Source organism: Notechis scutatus, chromosome 2 (genome assembly GCF_049901735.1).
Source record: "Notechis scutatus isolate UNSWTSFEM ecotype Mainland chromosome 2, rNotScu1.2, whole genome shotgun sequence".
Taxonomy (NCBI): domain Eukaryota; kingdom Metazoa; phylum Chordata; class Lepidosauria; order Squamata; family Elapidae; genus Notechis; species Notechis scutatus.
This window is the reverse complement of record NC_142010.1, coordinates 35,051,460-35,071,460: the sequence shown is the minus strand read 5'-3', so window position 1 is coordinate 35,071,460 and position 20,001 is coordinate 35,051,460. Positions and strand designations below refer to the sequence as shown.

Genomic DNA, 20,001 nt, shown 5'->3' with positions numbered 1-20,001 from the left:
GTCACAGGGGTTTATGTCTCTGTCTACACATGAGCAAAGCGTTTTTATATTTCATTTGGCTCGGGTTCACTCGTCTTTGCAAAAACAAAGCAAGGGATTCAATATTATTCTTTAACTAAGGAAGCAGATGGCGGGGGCGAGAGAGAGATTCTACTGAATGGCACGATGCAACTGGATCCAAATCTAACGCTCTTTTCAGTGGATCTTCCTGGTTTCTCTTGGAAAAGCCATACATCAATATGTTCTGCAGAGGGGAGAGGAGGGAAAAACCCTTCCTGATCCCAAATAATACGATCAATCTGAGGTGTCGAGTACACAAATGAGGCTTGCCAGGCAAACCTCCTGAGAAATATTGAGGGCAGGAGGGGACCATATAAGGTAGTGGCAAGCCAAACCATAAATGGGAAGCAGCCAGGCAATTGAATGATCTTGATGCTGACAGGTTAGTAATGCAGGTGGCACAATGCACTTCACATAGTGCAAAAGTTAAAAATCTCCCAAAAGTTGCTGTTGGTTTTGGCTCCTCAGCATCCTCCACTGTGTGTGGCCCATAGGTGGAACACAAGTGCCAGAGACAGATGGCTTGATGGGTTGCCAAAAACGCAAGATGGAAAAAGAGTCATCTGACTTTGCGCATAGCCAGCTTCTCAGCAGCACTTTGTTGCTAATGGGACATGGTGGTACCCAGCATCAAAGGACCTGCATTTCCCTTTAAGTATCTTGCTTATTAACTGTTGTCATTTAGTTTGTGCAAAACTTCTCCCCTGCCTGATTCTTTTCCCACATCATGCTAAAAAAATTAAGTGTTGCCACGTGATCCAATAAAGCAAAGTTCCCCAAGCATGTAGAAAGAGTAGACATGACTTCATGTTCACCTGGGTGTTTGCCAAACCTTCAGTCCCTTCTCTCTTTCTCCCCTCACCCCCCAACCACCAAATTTCTTCAATGCAAGCTTGACTTTCCTGACTCCAGATTCCACCCAGGTCCCAGCAAGCTAATCTCCAAAAATGTCAATGGTTTCTGAGCCAAAATTATAGGAGGGTTATTATTTCACTGAATAAAGCAAATTTAATACACCTTCATTATTAGCACAGTATAAAGTGAAATGAAATAAAAAGAGACCGAGAGCTCACTATCAGCAAGGCTAAAATTATGTATGGGATCATCAGTCAGGTGCATATATCCCTTTAATGGTCACTAGAGTGCAAATAATGTGATACAATTTAAATCTATTGCTCAGATGCTTAAGAAAATTCTTGTAATATTTACTACATCCCCAGAGCGGCTGCTAATGTTCCATAAGCTGTTTAAAATCCCACTTGGGGAGTCTGTTGCCCTTTGCTGATCTGAGGGGGTGGGTGGGAGCTAAATTAAAAACAAAACATCTTGAGAAAATTGGATTTGGTTAGTACTTGAATGGAAGACCATTGAGAAATTCTACAGTCATGTGCTAGAATGAGACTGGGAAATGGAAACATATGTGTTCGTTTCAGGAATTTATAAAACTTCTTCACTCACAATGGGTGACTCTGGGTAGAGTCCATAAATAAAACTGAAACCAAATCAAAAGATACATACCATAGAGAACCAATATATCAGAAACATGTCAGAAGAAGGCAAAGGTTTTATATGTACTCTGAGGTGGCCATGAAGACACCAGGATCTGAATTTAGTTTAATTTTGCACTTGATAAGATTTAACTGCTACTTTTTCCACATTATCTTGCATATCTCCCACGTCAAGTTTTCATTTAAATCTCCTGTGGAGAGGTTTTTTATTTATTTATTTATTTAATTTATTTATTTATTTATTATTTGTCAATTGCTTACAAGATAATAGGTATAAGTATAAACATAGTTATGAATACATGAAATTGATACATATAAGAAAAGTAAAAAGAAATAATAGGACAGGAACAGTAGGTATGTTGGTGCGCTTATGCACGCCCCCTACAGACCTCTTAGGAAAGGGGTGAGGTCAATATTAGACAGTCTAAGGTTAAAGTTTTTGGGGTTTGGGGAAAAAAACCACAGAGTCAGGTAGAGTATTCCAGACATTGACCACTCTGTTGCTGTAGTCGTATTTCCTGCAATCAAGTTTTCAAAAAAGTTTTGTATATATTGTTTGCTCTTGTGTATGGTTGAGTTGAGTATTCACTTTCATTCAAAAGTCTTCGGATCCAGTATCTGGAGTCTGGTCATAAGTGTTCTGCAACGAGGTAGAGGTGGAGACATATTGAAGTGAGGCAGGAGAGTAAGTGAAATTTGAAATGATCCAGCCATGAAAGATTAGGCTCTTAACAGTTTTCTTCAACAAGATCTTGACTATTCAGCTTGTATTTTTTGCCCACATGTTGGAAGCACCGTAAAACCTGATAACCCACCCGGGGCTCCCCATCCTTAACCTACAGCCGCCCGCATGCAAAACCTGTGTGCAAAAGAAAAAAAGAAAAAGAAAAGTACGCCGCACGTGAGGATCTTGAATCCTCTCCTCCCCACACCGCTAAGGAAGGAAGAGGGGAAAGGTTGCGCAGCGCGTGGCGAGTGACACCCGCCACACACACACACACACACACACACACACACACACCCCGCTCCCCCCAGCCTCCTCCCGGCTGCAACTCAAGCTCGAAGTGGGAGTCGGAGTCCTCCGGCGTATAAGACGACCCCCCACTTGGAGGCATGTTTTCAGGGCAAAAAGTCATCTTATACGCCCGCCGTCAAATCACGGTAGTTATGCAAGCAGGTTTGGACAATGAAAAGTTTTTGTCTGTGCTTTCTCCCTCCAGGGTGTGTGCCCCATAGATCAGCCCCAAATAATCCCATAAATTGGGGAGGGTGTTCTATGAGGATGATGGATTGGTTAATAATTGATTCCATGACTTTACAGGTGGAGCATCATTAGATGCTCTGTAATTCTCAACTAGGCTGGGTTCTACTTTTTGAACCCATGGGGATGACCGTGGCTGTACTTTATGACCAAAAGCAAAATGCTGGTCCTTTGAAAGATTTTGCAAAATTATGCTTAGAGGTAACTGTTGGCAGTGGATAGCTTTTTTTTAAGAATAGGCACATATTCTGTAGGTCCAATATACAGAGATGGTTTTAGATTGCGTAGTGCTTTTTCAACATTGTCTTCTGCCCATTAAATTGATATTTTAGATCAGTAGTTGTCTGTGGTTCGAAGTAGGAAATACTGGGCATGATCCATTGCTGTTTACAAATGCTGAGTTTCCAAGAATGGCCAGAGGATTTGGCTTTAATAGTGTGGTTTTGCAGTCTGTACCATTAGGTCCTTTTCAGAAGTAGGATGGACCTAGAGTCTTTTAGAGTTGTTGTTTGAAATTGTAGTAAGGTGGAATTGGTGCATAGAAGAGTTGTCTTCTTGTTTAATCGTGATAATTGGTGCATTCAGTTTTTATCTGGTGGCGTAAATTTTTGTATTGGCTTTTGAAGTTGGCAATATGACCAGATTTGTTTTTCCAAAGTGATTTCTTTTTGGATTGAAGCTTCCTTGTTGTTTTGGGTAATTTGTTTTTCTGGTTTTGGGAGTTGTTAATGGTACATATAGTTTGATGACTCTTTTGACTTCAAGTAAAAATATGTTGTAATGGTCTTCTACAGTATTGCATCCAGAGAATAGAAATTGCCAATCAAGGGATGAGAGATCGTTGTTTATAAGATCATAGTTGCCTTTTTGAAGTTATAATTGGGATTCCGTCATTGTGATGATTTTTGTGTGGGCGTATGTTGAGACAAAAGTCAATCATGTTGTGGTCACTATTGGAAAAGGGTTCTTTAATTTGTATTCTGTAAATTGAATTCAAACTATTGCAGAAGATGAGATCGAGTCAGTTGTTAAGTCTAGTGTTGTTGGTTACGAGTTGTTCTAGTCCCAGATTTGTTACTGCATTGTAGAAGATTACATGTGTGGGTTCAGTTGTACATTTGTTAAGGGTCCAGTTAATATGAGGTAGGTTGGAGTCACCAAGAAAGATGAAAGTGTGTGAGCAGGATGCTGCCCATGTTAGTAGTGTATTTAGCTTGTTTGCATGTTTGATGTCATAATCAGGGACTCTGTAACATAGTAAGAACTGAAATGTAATATTTAAGGATAGTTCACAGACGATGGTCTCAGGAATAGCAAGCTCCTGGGTAACTTGGATGTTTTTAGATGCAGGGACTTTTTATAGAAGATAGCAACACCACCTCCTCTACAGATTTCACAATTTGATCAGTAAACATGATAGTCTCCTACTGTGGTAATGGAGTCAGGGAGAGATGCGTTGAGCCATGTTTCACAGACAAATATAATGTCGAATTTAGCCGTATTTAGTAAGAGGAGAAATTCAGGTATTTTATTTACAAGGCTTCTTGCATTGAGTAGCTTGCATTTAAGGCCAGTTGCGGTTGGAATAGAGGTAGTTAGGGGCATGCATGCCTAGTTTTGAGTGATGTTGGATTGGATGGAGTGGGGTTGGATGCAGAGTTGTGGGTTGTGTGACTTTATTTTGATGCAATCAGCTCTGTAGTCAATGTATAGATCCTTTTCTCCATTGTCTAGACAGTTTTTGAGTTCTGCGTGGAGTTCACGGGAGTGGATTCTTTGCAGTATGGATAAGTCTGGTCTTGAGAGAAGTTTTTTGTGGTTGGAATTGGTTTTTGCAATGGCATTTATTGTATGAATGAATATGTGTTTGCTGGACTCATTTTTGCATACAACTCTACAAAATCTTGGGGCCACAGAGCCATCATTGTATTTGTACCCATGGCCATCTCTGGTTATTTCAATGATATCTTCAGGAGAGATGTTTGTTGTATTTGAGTTGCTTTTGATATCATGAACTTTGGTGATGTCATCCGATTCGTTGGTGTCTTCAAGACCAAATAAGATGGCATTTGGACATTTCTGTTCATGTTCCATGGTGTCTCTGATGAGTAAGGAGATATTATTTGTGGAATTATTTGAAGGGATAGTAATGTTTGTGGCTGTGGTTTGGTGGTTATTTTTGGTTGTAGTTGTGATTGTAGTTGAGGTAGTGGTTGTGGTTGTTGTGGGATTTGATTTTGAGCTGATAGGTACTCACTTATCTGTGCTGTATTTTTTTCCCAAGAGAAATTAGGCTTGCTTATATAGTTGTTTCAAAATGTGTTGCTAAGCGTTCTTCTATTGAGTGAATGAGTGATTCTATGCTTTCAACTCTGTCAGATAGGGTACTCAGTTTGTTTAGCTTAGGAGAACATGATGGACGTAGATAAAAAAATGTATCTGAATTTTTAACCATATCAGCTAGGCTTTTGTTTGCGTTTAAGCAGGCAGGGTGGGCTAGATTATTGTATAGGCGGCATTTGATGTAAATTTTGCTTTCATTGATGGTTTCAAGACATTTGAAACATGTGCAGGAGTCTGGCAGGTCATTGGTAGAGATATTTTTCTTTTGTTTTGGTTTGGAGTTTTTGGCTGGCATAGTCAATGGCAATAGTACAGTAATCAATTACAATAGCTAGTTAATGTGATAGGTAGACAGTTACTTAATGAATGTTGGTAATTAATAAATGTTAATTGATATGTTAGAGAACAAATCAAAAGTAAGGTTGCTTATTACTAAAAAATCAATCAATTGGTTATTCAAATCACTCTAATCAAATAATTTTGCTAAGCAAAAAACAGCCTAATTTATTACAGTAATTACTAAACACACTGGTCAATTAAATTCACTAAATCACTGATTTTACTAATCAGATATTCAGTAATTACACTATATGCACTAAACACTCAATCATACTAAGCAATAAAAACAATAAATCAATTGATCATTTGATAAAAATAAATTATTTTAAAGAAATTGATTTTTTTTAGATAATGAAAGTAATGAAGTAGTATGAAGTAGTATTGAGAGTTGGTAAGTAAAGGGTTATTGCTTTTCTTTGTTTTGCTTAGCTGTTGCTGATATCTGAGAATAGATTTATAACCCTTGATAAACTGGCAGGAGGTCTCTTTTCCTGGGCTGCTTGAAAACAATCAATGAGCAAGGGTTTACACTCTCTTTCTTGTTTTGTAGATTGAGTTTTTGAGACAGTAAAGATGCAAAGATATTGAAGGGGGGATCTCTGGCCCCCTTCTTGAAGATGTCCACCTGGCTTCAAGGGAAATACTAAAAAATAAAAACAAAAAGCAAGCAGAGCATTTCCCAATTTCAATTTAGCAAGTGATAAACTATTAGTTATGCAAGCAGGTTTGGACAATGAAAAGTTTTTGTCTGTGCTTTCTCCCTCCAGGGTGTGTGCCCCATAGATCAGCCCCAAATAATCCCATAAATTGGGGAGGGGTGTTCATGCTAAGCTGCATAGAAAAAAAACGCCCCTCAATGACCCATTTCATTAGATATCAACTTTAAGTTTGGTTATACTTTGTAGTAACCCATAATGTGAGTATTGTACTTTCTGATCCAAACCAGCAAAATGTGGCCTTTGATTTAGCATAATGTATCAACAGAGCCAACTGTAACTGTTGGAACATAGTAGGATTTGATGCACTGTGTAAAGACCATTTTTGGGGTGTTATTTCTTTTCTCCAGGTGGTTTGTGCCATTCAATTCATTTTTTTTTCAGAAGCTGTATTTGTTGAAGTCCAGGACTGGCCACCAGTAGAGGTCCTATGATGGGGAAAATGGCCAGCTCTGGATTCTGGCTTCACAGCTGGTTTGGTGTAATGGTGAAGAGGCTGGCCTAGAAACCAGGAGGCTGTGAGTTCTAGTCCTGCCTTAGTCATGAAAGCTAGCTGAGTGACCTTGGGCCAATCACTCTCAGCCCAACTCATCACACAGGGTTGTTGCTGTTGAGAGAAATAGGAAGAAGAAGAAGTATTAGGTATGTTCACCACACTGAGCTACTGATAAAACAATGATCTAATGAATAAAACAGTTACAGGTGCAAGTTACAGGTGTGTAGGCTACCACATACAATACACACACAAGTTTAAAACATTGTAGGAATACAGCAACGTGATATTGTGGGATTAGGGCCACCCCAAATGCAGGACGGCATGCAGCCTAATTTGAGACATGAGTATATTGAATAATGCAATTATAATTTCATGGGGACTTTCAGTAGGAAAAAGGTTGCAGCTCTGTGTAGTGTAGTGGGAAAAGAAAGGAAAGCTTTCTTCCCTCCAGATGGTGCTTAAGGCTGATCTGATGCCTATTGTTTGCATCCGGAGCCTGAATATTTTCCGGCACAGAGCCCAACATATATTGGAGAACACAAGGAATGTTTTCTTCTCTTTTTTTATTATTACTTGAGTTAATCACTGAATACAACTCATTTTTCTATTGACTTCAGTAGTTGCATGTTGGGTTGTGTGCCAAAAAAGAAAATCCAGAATAACATGATTCACCGCAAACATTCATATCTATTCAGCCCAATGCCTCCAATTAAGAAGTTTAGATTGACACTAACAAGGCAAGTGTTTCCTTTAGATCAAGGCTGTATTCTTTCTTTTAGAGCAAAAATCTTAGCTACTACCTAACAGTTGCAGATTTCCCCCCTAGAGAACTCCTTGAGGTTTATATCCAGTTTTTATTTTTATTTAAATAGTATTATATAGAATTTTATGATACTTAATGCTTTGGGTGACTCAGTGGCCATCCCGTAGATTTGATTTATACCTATTATTAAGCCATAGTTGTTCAATAAGCCACAATGGCTGGGTTCACACAATTTACTAAGACACAATGAGATTGCATTTGGGCTTTATGAGAAATTAGATTCATGTAATCCTTGACTTACGACCACAATTGAGTCCAAAATTTCTGTTGATAAGCAAGACATTTGTTAAATGAATTTTGCCCCATTTTATGACCTTTCTTGCCACAGTTGTTAAATGAATCACTGCACTTGTTAAATAAGTTACAGTTGCTAAATGGTTCTGGCTTCCCCCATAGACTTTGTTTGTCAGAAGGTTGCAAAATGTTGATCACATAATCTTGGGACACTGCAACCATTCTGAGTCAGTTGCCAAGAGTCTGAATTTTGATCACATGACCATGAAGATGTTGTAACAGTCGTAAGTATGAAAAATAGTCATTAGTCACTTTTTTTAGTGTGGTTGTAACTTTGAAAGGTCACTAAACAAACAGTTGTAAGTTGAGGACTCCCTGTACTATACTTTATAAACCATGGTTTAGTTTTTCTTTTCAAGTTTGGAACTGGCCAGTTGCTGCTTATTTAACAAACCTTGACTAAGGATGTGCAAAGTCTGTCCTATTTCTTACCACCCTGCATGATTCCAGACATAATTTTGCTTGTAAACTATGGGCTATGTTTTGGTATTAATTATAATAAAAAAATCTATTATGTGCCATCAGCTTGGTCATAACTCTTAGCAACTACATGCATAGACTTTTCTCCAAGAGTTATGTAAGAACCCAGCCAATTTCAGTTTACTCAGGAAACCTGGTTAAATAGACTTTCACAGGATTCCTGGCAATAATTAAAGGTGTTAAGAAAGAGGCTTTACTGAAGGCCACCTTGTGAGATCATCACTGAAATTAAATTTAGACAGGGCTAGGTTGTTACAAATTATGTACACTAGTCTTACTTTTCAGTCTAGTGTTTGAGTTGGCTATTGAATTTGTTTTTTTCAGAATACTTAAGAGACAGCGTTGAAGAGGTATTCTTCCTTGAGTCAAACTTGACTCTTGGCATTGGAATCCAGCTGGTTTCCTTTTGCTTAAGTTAAAAAATCAAAGTTAAACTTGGATTTTATTGCATGGGTATGTGATGGCTCCTACTCAGCCATGAAACTTACAGATAATTGTAATACCAGTCACTGTAACCCACTTCAATAAACCTCCTAAAAAATAAATTGAGTGAAGGATTGAGTACACTGGTCCTGTCCAGATGTTCATCTGCATCCCCACCCATCATCTTCTCTTTCAGGAGTGTCCACAAGGTGATTGAAATTCAGGAAAGCAGCCACTGTCCTGAATTTCAAAACCATGCCATAACTCATAGGAAAAAAACACCAAGCTTCAATCGTATGCTTTTATTTATATTTACAATATACATTTATATTTATATGACTGCCTAATTCCAACTCTAGGCCAGGTGGTCAATTATGGCCCCTTTATGACCTGTGGGTGGTTCGAATCCCTAGTGCCGCGTAACAGAGTGAGCTCCCGTTACTTGTCCCAGCTTCTGCCAACCTAGCAGTTCGAAAGCATGTAAAAATGCAAGTAGAAAAATAGGGACCACTTTGGTGGGAAGGTAACAGTGTTCCGTGCACCTTCAGCGTTTAGTCATGCTGGCCACATGACCATGGAGACGTCTTCAGACAGCGCTGGCTCTTTGGCTTTGAAATGGAGATGAGCACCACCCCCTAGAGGGGGAAACGACTAACACGTATGAGTGAGGGGAAACTTTACCTTTATGACCTGTGGATTTCAACTCCCATAATTTCTGAGCCAGCCATGCTGGTTCAGGAATTCTGGATTTAAAGTCCACATGTCGTAAAGAGGCCATAGTTGGCCATCCCCACTCCATGGACTATTCAAACAAACAAACAAACAAACAAATAAAACCATAACTGATACAAATAATATGGTCAACAGAACTGAAGACTTCCATAATTTACTCATTGGGGACTTATTTCAACCCAACTCCAAAGCCCAGGAGAAGAACCAAATCTTAATTGCTTCTTAAAGGCATTTAGGGTTACGGGCCAATCACACGCCAGGGAAAAGATGGTTTCAAAGAGCAGGGGCTGCCATAGGGGAGGTATATCTCCAGGATCTCATAAAATGGCATCGTTACAGTGAGTTGTGCCCTCCAACAAACAGATACCTTGGGATCAGGCTGTCCTGCATATAAAACCTAGCTTTATGCCAGGTAGAACTTTATGGATAATAACCAGCATTTTGAATTGTACCGAGAATCCTAGTGATAGCTAGTGTAGTTTGTGGAGTTAGAGGTGTTATGTGCACATACCTGCAACACACTCTGGAGCAATTCTGAATGATCTTTAAGGGCAGCCCCATGAAGACTGCAATAATCTAGTTAGGAGGTGACTAAGGCATGAATGACCATGAGGAGAGTCCCTAATTCAGGAATGTCATACAATATGTGAATATCTCCCTAGCCACAGGTGCCACCTACTGCTCAAACAGAAGCCAGTAGTCTAGGAAGACCCAGATTGTGAACGGAATCTGAGTGTAAGCAGTGCAATCCCACCCAGACCCAAGAACGAAGCTCTCCAGTTCTAATCCCACCCAAACCCACGGCCACTCAAGTCTTAGCAAGGATGGGCCAGTTCTTCCCCATCCATTGTCCTTACTATCTCCTGCAGACACTGGTGTAGAACCTTGACAGCTTCACTTGGATGGCTGGATGGGGGCAGAGATGTACAACTAGCACCAGTATGCAGATGATGCTGTATTCCATGCTGATGGATGGTTTTCCCCAATGGCTTCAGGTGGATGCTAAAAAGAATGTGTGTCCCTGATGCTGCATGTCTTTTGCCTTCCTCTCCGTCCATCTAATTTGGGTTGCTTTGGGTTGGCTCTTTGGAGTTGACTATTGCCAATGTCTGGTTTATGCCAGATGACTGCTCACAGCCTAGCCGTGCAAAGAAAGGCATTCCATGGGTTTAAACAAAAATAAATACATAAGAAAATGCTATTTCAGAACTAAAATGATTATTTAGACATTTATGAAATCATACCAATGGGCAAGGGATTATGGTAAAGGCAACAGAAACGCAAATGTGTTGAACCATTTCTCTCTTGAGGCGTAATAGGAAGCTTGAAATAAAAGCATTTTAGGACATTTTAGCTGTGCAAAACAATTACTTTTCAATTTTTTAAAAAATACTTTCTTTAAAGAAAACCAATATTAAGATGCAGTGGGTTTTTTTAAGGGCAGGATCCAATTTCACAAATATTTCCTAATGACCCAGAAAAACTCGGAAGTTGGTTTTACCCTGTTTCCAGCATGCTTTTTTTTACAGAGACCAGGAAGGAAACAGTTAAGTGTTATCAGAATCAAAGAAGTGTGGAGCAGAACTGCAAGAAATCTGCAACTCGGTTCTGACAGCTTTGGGGTAAAAGCAAAATATTAGTTGAGTCTGCTGTCGTGGGAATCCTTTTTCTATTCGCTTCGTGGGATTAATTCTCACCCCACTCCTGTCCATAGCAAAAAGTCCTCAAACACAACCCGCGCGTTACATATTCGTTTTTCTCCGATTGGAATTTTCTGGTTCCTAAGTTAATTTTCCATTTTAAATGCCAATAATCCAATCGGGAGCTTGAAGGACTTTATATAGCTGAGGCCTTCTTATGACTCAGAGGCCGCGATCTCTCAAGAGACCGAGTCAACCTGTGAGTAAGGAAGATGCGTCTGGTTTTCCCGCTGATGCGCGCTTCCCCTTTAAGACGCTCGGATCGAACGGGGAGTCTCCCCGCTTTCACACCTTGGGTGGGAAAGGGAGGCGGGACCTCTCGCCTCTGATTGACGGCCTGCCAACCTCAATGGAACGTTGTATATCCGAACGGGGAGAAGGGCCTGCCGTCCAATCGGGAAGCGCGCGGGCACGCCGCGGAATGCCCAGGAGCCAATAAGAGAGCGGGAAGAGGACGGAACATGTTGCAATGTGTCCAACGTGGGTTTGAGTTGGGCAACCGACGCTCGGGGGGACTCAAAAGTGACTTTGCGGACGGGGAGGTGGGGACGCGAAGGTGACGGGCTGGCCGCTTGCACCGGAGCCCCGAGAGGATCGCGCGCTTGCTCGGCTCGGCTGGCTGCTCCCGAGCGGGGCGCGTATCAGTCCCGAGGAGGCGGGAGGAGGAGGAGGAGAGCCAAGCAAGGAACAGCCAAGAGGGGAAAGTTGTGGAGGCGGAGATAGAACGAGCACCGCTTCGCCAGTGCTTGGCAAAGGTGTCGGAGCCTCGGAGGAGAAAAAGGGCCAGGCATCGGCGTTGCTGTCTCCCCTCCCGGTGGCAAGCTCCGCTGAGTCTTTGCTCCGCTGAGCTTTCGGGCTCGGTCTCATCTTGCAGCGGAGGAAGCGAGAGAAGCAGCGGGGAAGAAAGAGGAGGAACTTTTTGGGTGCTTGGAGCTTTTCCCGGGCTCGGCCCAGGCGCGGCAGCCTGCAGCCGAAAAGATGCGGGCTCCCCCTTTTTCCCAGTACAGGATCCAATCCCTCGCTTAGCCCGCGAGTGGTGATCCCGGAGAGGATCTTTAGCTTCGTGCCGGGGCCAAGAGCTCGCTTCTTCCTCCCTGCTGGCGTTGGACACTCTTAAAAAAAGTCCTGCTGCGTGGAAGAGCCGGCGCTGCGCCCTTTTGCGCCAGGACCGGACCCCAAGAAAACTGAAAGGACTTTGCCAGTGTTTGGACTGAGGTGCCATGGTTTTAACCAAGTGCTTCTTGGAGGCCTGCTGACCTCGGAGCGAAGAGCTCAGGTCTAGGAAGAAAAACAACACGCGTGGGACTTTTCTTTCGTTCAACCCACCCTTCCCTCCCTCCCCACCCAACCTTTGGGTGTTTCCCCTCTGTGCATGCTCTTGTGGTCCCCGTTTTTTCCACAAGGATACAAAATGGCGCTGCCAGGATGGGGAGAGGTGAGGTCTTCACCCCTCAGAGGTGCCTGCTTTTGGACACTGCTTCTGATTTTCCAAATGTTCGTGGGAAGGGGCTCTTGCGTGGAGTGTGACTCCAACTGTACGTGCACCGGTGATCTTTTGGACTGCAGCAACCGGGGACTTGAAAGAGTTCCTCTGGAACTGCCCCCCTGGATAGTTCATCTGTAAGTGTCCTATTTGCAAAGGCATGTCCTATTTGGATAGGCATGCCCGATTCTTTTGAAAGTCTGCCTTATGTGTGAGTACGTTTTCATATCGAGGTCTCCATCCCCTTCATGAAGGACAGTTTCTAATCCTTTCTTCTTTGCAGAGGGCGATTAATGTAACAGCTAGTTTCCTCTTCATTGACATATCTAGTTGTAGCTAGTTGCTGAGCAACTAACTCTGACATCCCTTTGGGAGTAGAGAGTTCTCACATCCCCGAAAGGAGAACCCAGCTGCCCATTCACCTTCTAGTTACTGTATAGACTGCAGAATGAGATGTTTTAAAGGGGACACCTCACACCCTCATTCGTCAAACTCTATGGGCATCGAGTTCCTTCTCCATGGAGCCCCCATCTGCAAACTCACAATGTTTACCTTTCCTCCTTGAAGTTCTCAATTGAGTTTCTCTTTATCAGTAGGTATATACAGTATACAGGACATAGGTGCTTTAATTTGCTTTGTTCAACATGTGTGGGTTCTGAAAGGTCCTATATTCTTGGTTTATCCTATAATCCTGTGAAACCTGCTTTGGACATGCACGGGAAGGTCATTTGTCCAGAAAAAAAACCATTCTGATTAATGATTGAAATAAGCATTGAAGGTGGTCAAGCAGGATTCTTTTATTAGAATTATTTTAAAGTCAGACAAGATCAAAAGGTTGGAAAACTCCATGTTTTTAAATATCAATGTCCTCTAAGTTTCTTTTATAATAGCCCTGGTTAAAACCCAAGATTAGGCCCCAGGAAATCCTATGCTGTGTAAAATAGGTCTCCTTAGAGCTACTGCACAAGCTTAGGAAGCTCAAGATTGTCAAATGTAAGGGATTTCTAGAGAGTCATCTGCTAATTATTATAAGATTGTCATTTGTGTGTTGTATGCATACAGCACTCTATTTCAGATACAGATTTTGTTTAAACCTGACATAGGCTCTTCCGCCAATCTTTAGTTATTCCACTTTTTACTTCTGGAGGGATAAGATTATCTCTTCTTTCGTCTTTAATTCAGTGATGAAATTTAAAGGCAATTGGATAAATGGTTGCTGTTTGCTTTTACAAGACAAAGAATATTCTACTTGTCTAAGCCACTTCTTTATGCTTCCTAAGGAATTAATAGTTGCAGCCCAAAGTGAAGAAAGCTGATTTTTTTTTGTAGAAAAAAATTAAATGGTTTGCAGATGTAGGCCAAATGCCTTTCCTTTGGTTGTTGCACACTGCAGTGACCCTTGTTATCTGTTAAATAGTTTGATGAGTCACAATTTATAATTACTTAATTCATGATGTCCTCAGATTGGGGATCCATATCACTATCTTATAGTTCAGGTGTTAAAATATGGGCCAGTAAAACATGGTTTTTATCTAACCTGGTGCATTCAGATTCTCATCATACCTCATGTACAAGTATTTCCTTTTTGGCTGTAGATGCATTTACTTGGAAGTAAGTATGCTTTGGACTGCAGTCTTGGTACTCTTAGGCAGAAAACTGCTTATAAATGTGTAAGGATAGGACATAAGTAGTTATCAAAGATCAAAATTTTGACTTATTAAACATTGAAATTATTCCTGGAAAATGAATTTTTCATTCCTGCTTGCTGTAATAACTTTTTTAGCAGAGTTAGTCAACTTAAATATACTATACAGGGATCTGGTATTCTACTTAAAGATGTTAGAGCACTTTAACATACATTGTAACCTGAGAAATGTCAAATTGCCTTAACAGAATAGGATATATCTGTGCCTAGATTGAAACCTACGGGCACCCCAGAAGCAGAATTAGGACAAAATCACTTCAAGATAAAGATATGTCCTTATTTGTCATGGAGAGTTTGATACCTAACCAGACTTTAAAAATGATTTAAAGGCTCTTATTTCATGAGAAAAAAAAGATAGTGATTAAAGTACCAAAGCTATAGCTTTGCAGTTTACATTCTTGAATAAAATTCTACACTTCCTTCTTTGATGTCTACTTTTATTGATGTTATATAAATTACTTGGCCATGTAAACCTCAGTCTCTTTGCATGAGAGTTAATGAATTAACGACTTCTTATCCACTGCAAATGTGGTGTGTTAGAGTGATTTTTAAATTAAGATTAATGGGATTATAATTGAGCTGCCAGTCCCTAGAGTGTAATATTGCCTATCTCAGTATTAAATAACCACTATCTCAAAGAGTTATATGCAACGGACTTTCCACATATATAAAAATCAGAATGGAATATACCTCTTATATTCTGCCATCAGAGATCAGGAAGTAGTTGATTGTGTTAACCACAAGTCAGTGATTACTTCCTACGGCTGATTCTTGTAATCTGCTAAGGTTTTGTTTTAAACTTTTATCTAGAAGCCAGCACTTTTTGCCCTGTACATGTTTGCTATTTAAGAAGGTTAATTGCTCAGAGTTAATGCTGTACTTCAAGAGGACAGATGGGTGGCTTTTCCACGTGTGCCATTTTTATTTTAATTGTAATTTTAGGACTGGGAATCCATTGCCAGTGGTGCTAAACTGTGGATGTTGTCTAACAAGCAAGATACCTATAATGTATGGAGGATATTTTTATGAAGACAAGCTCCTTTGATTTTATTACATGTTTGCATTAACTCATGCTTGGATGGCCAGTTTGTTGATGACAGTAGCCCTCCTACTGTGTGTCTACAGTATTGTGGCAGTCATCTTTGTTTATTCCTGTGAAAGTTTCACCAGGATTGTGCATGCTAGCTAGTAAACTGTGTTGATCAGAGTGGAGGCCTTTGTATCCAGTTTGGACCAGAAGTATGACATCACCTGAAATCCCTTATAAACTTTTCATGGCTGGGTTCATGCATTACACAAAGCTGTGGTTTTCTTAACAATAGCTTATGGAATAAACTATAATTGCTTGGGTTCACACACAAGTCACTGACAAACCATGGTTTATAAATCATGATTGCAGAGTTCACACCAAACAGCAAATCACTCTATAGCTTAAGCCTTAAGGTCTTGCATGAAATCGGTTTGGGCATTTGAAAAAGAGGCTTCTTGTTTGGGGAATGGGGTAGGTCTTTGGAGTGTCTTTGATTTGAGCTTTACTTTCACCTTGGCGTGATTATGTGTGGTTAATTGTTTCCTTCTGGATTTGTAGCTTTATATTTATGTATTAATTTTGTATCTAGAAATCTTATTCACAGAGAATCAATACAAAGTTCTAAGCTTTTACAATAAACATCAATTCATTTACATACACATGGCACAAAGTGGCTTGCTATAACATGAAATTTTTAAACTGATTTGCATTTAAATACATGGGAAATACTTTAGTATATTAATTAACGGTACTTACCATACATTATTTTGCAACTCATTTGTGATAAATGACATAGCTTGCACTTTATTATATTTATGTGAACATAGAATTAAAGGACTAGAACAGGGCTGTCAAACTCGTGGCCCAGATGCGTCATAGGCTGGCCATACCCATGCCCAGTTTAGTGAAGGAGGCAAAAGTCCCAATACATCACATGATGCCTCTGTGATGACATGAGTTTGACACCCCTGGGCTAGAAGGTACCTCAATGGTCATTTAGTTCAACCCCCTGCTCAAGGCAGGAGATCTTATACCATCCTGGTCAAATGGGGGTCCGCTGTATTTTTGAAGACCTCCAATGAATGAGGCACTTACAACTCTGAGAGGCAAACTATTCCATTTATTAATTGTTATCACTGTCAGAAAATTTTCTTCTTACTGTTAGATTGGATCTTTTGAAAAAGCTTTCAGTTTGTAAATGCATAAACGTAACAAATAATCCTTTTTTCTTTTTCTTGCCACTGCAAATATTACTACTGTATCTGCTCCTTATTAGTTTGAGCAGTGTTTCTTTATCTGTGACTTGAAGTTCTATGGACTTCAACCCCCAGAATTCTCCTTGGCATGACATGCTAATAGCTTGATTCACATCTCTGGCTATTATGGTTTGGCATTGTTCAGTATATTAATTTGGCGATTTATATTTTATAAATCATGTTTTATGACTTAGTGTGATCTGGCCAATAGTATGGCTTATACAACTAATAGTTTCATATTAATGCAGTGTTTCTCCATCTTGGCTGATATAAGCTCTGTGGACTTCAACTCCCAGAATTCTCCAGCCAGCATGACAGGCTGAGAATTTTGGGAATTGAAGTCCACATAGCTTTAAAGTGGCCAAGATGGAGAAACACTATATTAGTGTGTCCCCAGCCATATTCCTCAGAATGGTTTGACATTTTAGACATCTTTTTAAAAAGTTTTAAATGAATAACTCAGGATTGCAAACTTAAAAAAAAAAAAAAAGACACAATCTCTGACTCTAGCAATGAAAGAATGGGCTTACTTTGCAACTGATGTAGATGGAGGGGGAAGGGAGGGAGATGGAGGCTTCTCATTTGACAGTTATGACTTCATATCCGTAAATCCTCTTCATAGTCTGTAAATTAATGGAATTAAATTGAGGTGTGATCTCCAAAGGTCAAATTGGTATGTAGCTCAGCAGATCAAAGGCCAGCATAAAAGTTTCGGCTCTCCCTTTCCCCAACCCCCATCCAAACATCTGACGAAAAATTCCAATTTTGTATTTTCAGCACTTGGTAAATTTCTCTCTGGCAAGCTCTCATAGGTTGATGTCCTTTTCCTACATTTTCCTGATTTGTTCCTTCAGGATTTGTGGTAAAAATTCTGAATTTTTATGAGGTGAACATAAAATTTGGTGAGGTGAACTGAATATTATGTCTTCCCTTAAAAGGGAAATTTTCCTTCATGATGCTGTTAGTATTATTATACAGGTAATCCTCAATTTATGACCACAATTGAGCCCAGAATTTCTGTGGTTAAGCTTGGTCAGCTGTTAAGCAAGTTTTGCTCCATTTTATGACCTTTCTTGCCATAGGTGTTAAGTGAATCACTGTAGTTGTTAGTAAGTGATCCAGCTTCCATTTTGACTTTGCTTTTCAGAAGGTTGCAAAAATGTGATCACATGACCCAGGGCACTGCAACCATCATAAATATGAGCCACTTGCCAAGCATCCAAAGTTTGGTCGTGTGACCATGGAGTTACTGCAACATCTTAAGTGTGAAAAATGGTCATAAGTCAATGTTTTCAGTGCCATTATAACTTCGAATGGTCACTAAATAGTAATAGCACTTAGATTTATATACCATTTTACAGTGCTCTACAGCCCTGTCTAAGCAGTTTTACAGAGTCAGCCTATTGCCCCCAACAATCTGGGTCTTCATTTTACCCACCTTGGAAGGCTGAGTCAACCTTGAGCCTGGTGAGATTTGAACTGCCAAATTGCAGTCAGCTGAAGTAGCCTGCAGTACTGCACTCTAACCACTATGCCACCGCAGCTCATGAATGGTTATATGTTGAAAACTACTGTATTAGAGAAAGCTAGTTTATACTCTTGTTTTTGTGTGAGGAATCGGTCTTATGCTACAGGCATAGAGGTATAATTTCTACTGGACTTCACTATCTGATTTGTCCCAAAACAAGCTATACAGAGATGTTTGGGTGAATGCTTCCTTGTCTATATGAGCATAGCAGATTTATTTAGTGAGTTATAGGCTTTCCCATACAAATGGATTGATGTTGCTTTTGGTTCAATGGGGTACATATTTCACAGGCTTCTATTGAAGTTGGGGACTGTAAATTTTCCATTGAGTCTTAGAATGTGACCCCTTCCTTAGTTACATTCAGGGATACTTGAATGAAGTCTTCTTCTTGATTTACTATGACGGGCATGTGTTTTTATGAAATCATGCTACTGGATAAAGGTACTGTAGATTACTATTTAGCTATCTTTAAAAATACATTTAGAAATGCCTAGAAGGTATCCCAGTGTTATTAGAAATATCCAAAAGCTCTCGAATCAGGATAGGTTATAGAAGTATTGAAGCGTTTAAAATTTGGGTCTTTAATTTTCTGAGAGATCATGATAGAACCTAAAATGGCATATTGCTAATTATATGTGTTTATTAAAGCAGAGTTCTTGGAAGTGTTTAATATTGATCTACCAAAGGTTGATGGGACTATCTCAGGGGTTTATGTTATTATTTGTAGTACTAATAGTTAAAGTAGTATTCGTTAAATTATTTTAATATAATGTTTGGAGGTTAATGAACAATTTAAAACTTCATGAAGAGGTTTGGGAACCTGTTCTAAAGTATGCCTTCGTGGGTTGAAAAGGATCTATTCCTATTAAAATCTATTCAGGATTACAGCCTTGAGATCTGTTCAGGCCCTGAGTTTAATTAAACAAGAATACACCAATGACTTGTGTAAGTGACACTATACTTGTTCCTAGGATATCTGGTTTAGATTACAGCTTAGGTCTGCAGCTGTAGCCCTAATAGCATGCATAATAATAGGTGTGTGTGTCACTACCGTTTGAGTGGGTATGCTCAGAAGTACATGCATTAAATCATTTTTATGGCATCAATTACATTTGAATGGTTTATTTTTACAACTTACATTTTCCAATTTTATGTCTTGTCTTTTCTGATTTTTACAGTGATAATTTGTGACAATTGTTGACACTTGCTGCAGAAAGGAGAGTAGAAGGGAGCCAGTGTACTCAACTGAGGGAAATCAGACGCAGAATTCTATTTAATTGGAAAATTAAATTTCACAAAGTACAAAAGCATTTTTTTGGATTGCCATCCTGTTGGTTATACACCATTTTGCAATTCTGCATGCATCTTTATCTCGTGCAAATTCTAAAACATTCATTTTTTAAAAAATAATAGCTTTATTTTAATTAGCAGTTTTACTTGTTATTAAAGTCCATGTGTGCTTTGACCTTTCTTTTAAAAAGCCTTTAATGTTAGCCTTGGCTGTTTCACAGAGACAAAGCCTGAATGAGACCTGTATTATGGTAGTTAGGTTTGGGCCAGATTGTGGGGCCCAGGACCAGCCAGATGACCTCCAGATGAGTTCTAAAAGGCCCTGTGTGAAAGGCTCTTTCCATTGATTTTTCAAGGAAGGTTGAAAGATCTGTGCCTTGGTTATAGCACTTGCTGAATAGCTCTTATTAGCGCTTTCTGAAGCATCATTCAATCTGATGGATTTTGGGATCTAAGAGCAAACTGTTTGGGATCCTCTTCTCTTGGGAAACTTTTTGTAGCCTTTAATCACCCTTGGCTTTTCCCTCCCCTCTC

The 20,001-nt window shown here is 39.9% G+C and overlaps 1 protein-coding gene across 3 annotated transcripts in view; it reads left to right on the top strand.

Moving 5' to 3' along the window:
• The first annotated feature begins 11,719 nt into the window (after nt 1-11,719).
• LRIG1 (leucine rich repeats and immunoglobulin like domains 1) overlaps nt 11,720-20,001 on the top strand; it is a 139,765-nt gene continuing 131,483 nt past the window's right edge. For 2 of the 3 annotated variants that reach the window (XM_026679408.2, XM_026679398.2), the window contains exon 1: nt 11,720-12,795. In XM_026679408.2, coding sequence (XP_026535193.1) covers nt 12,548-12,795 — 248 coding nt within the window. In that variant the 5' untranslated portion in view covers nt 11,720-12,547. Of the gene's footprint in view, nt 12,870-20,001 lie in introns of all 3 variants that reach the window. The other variant, XM_087954579.1, reaches the window with a different exon arrangement.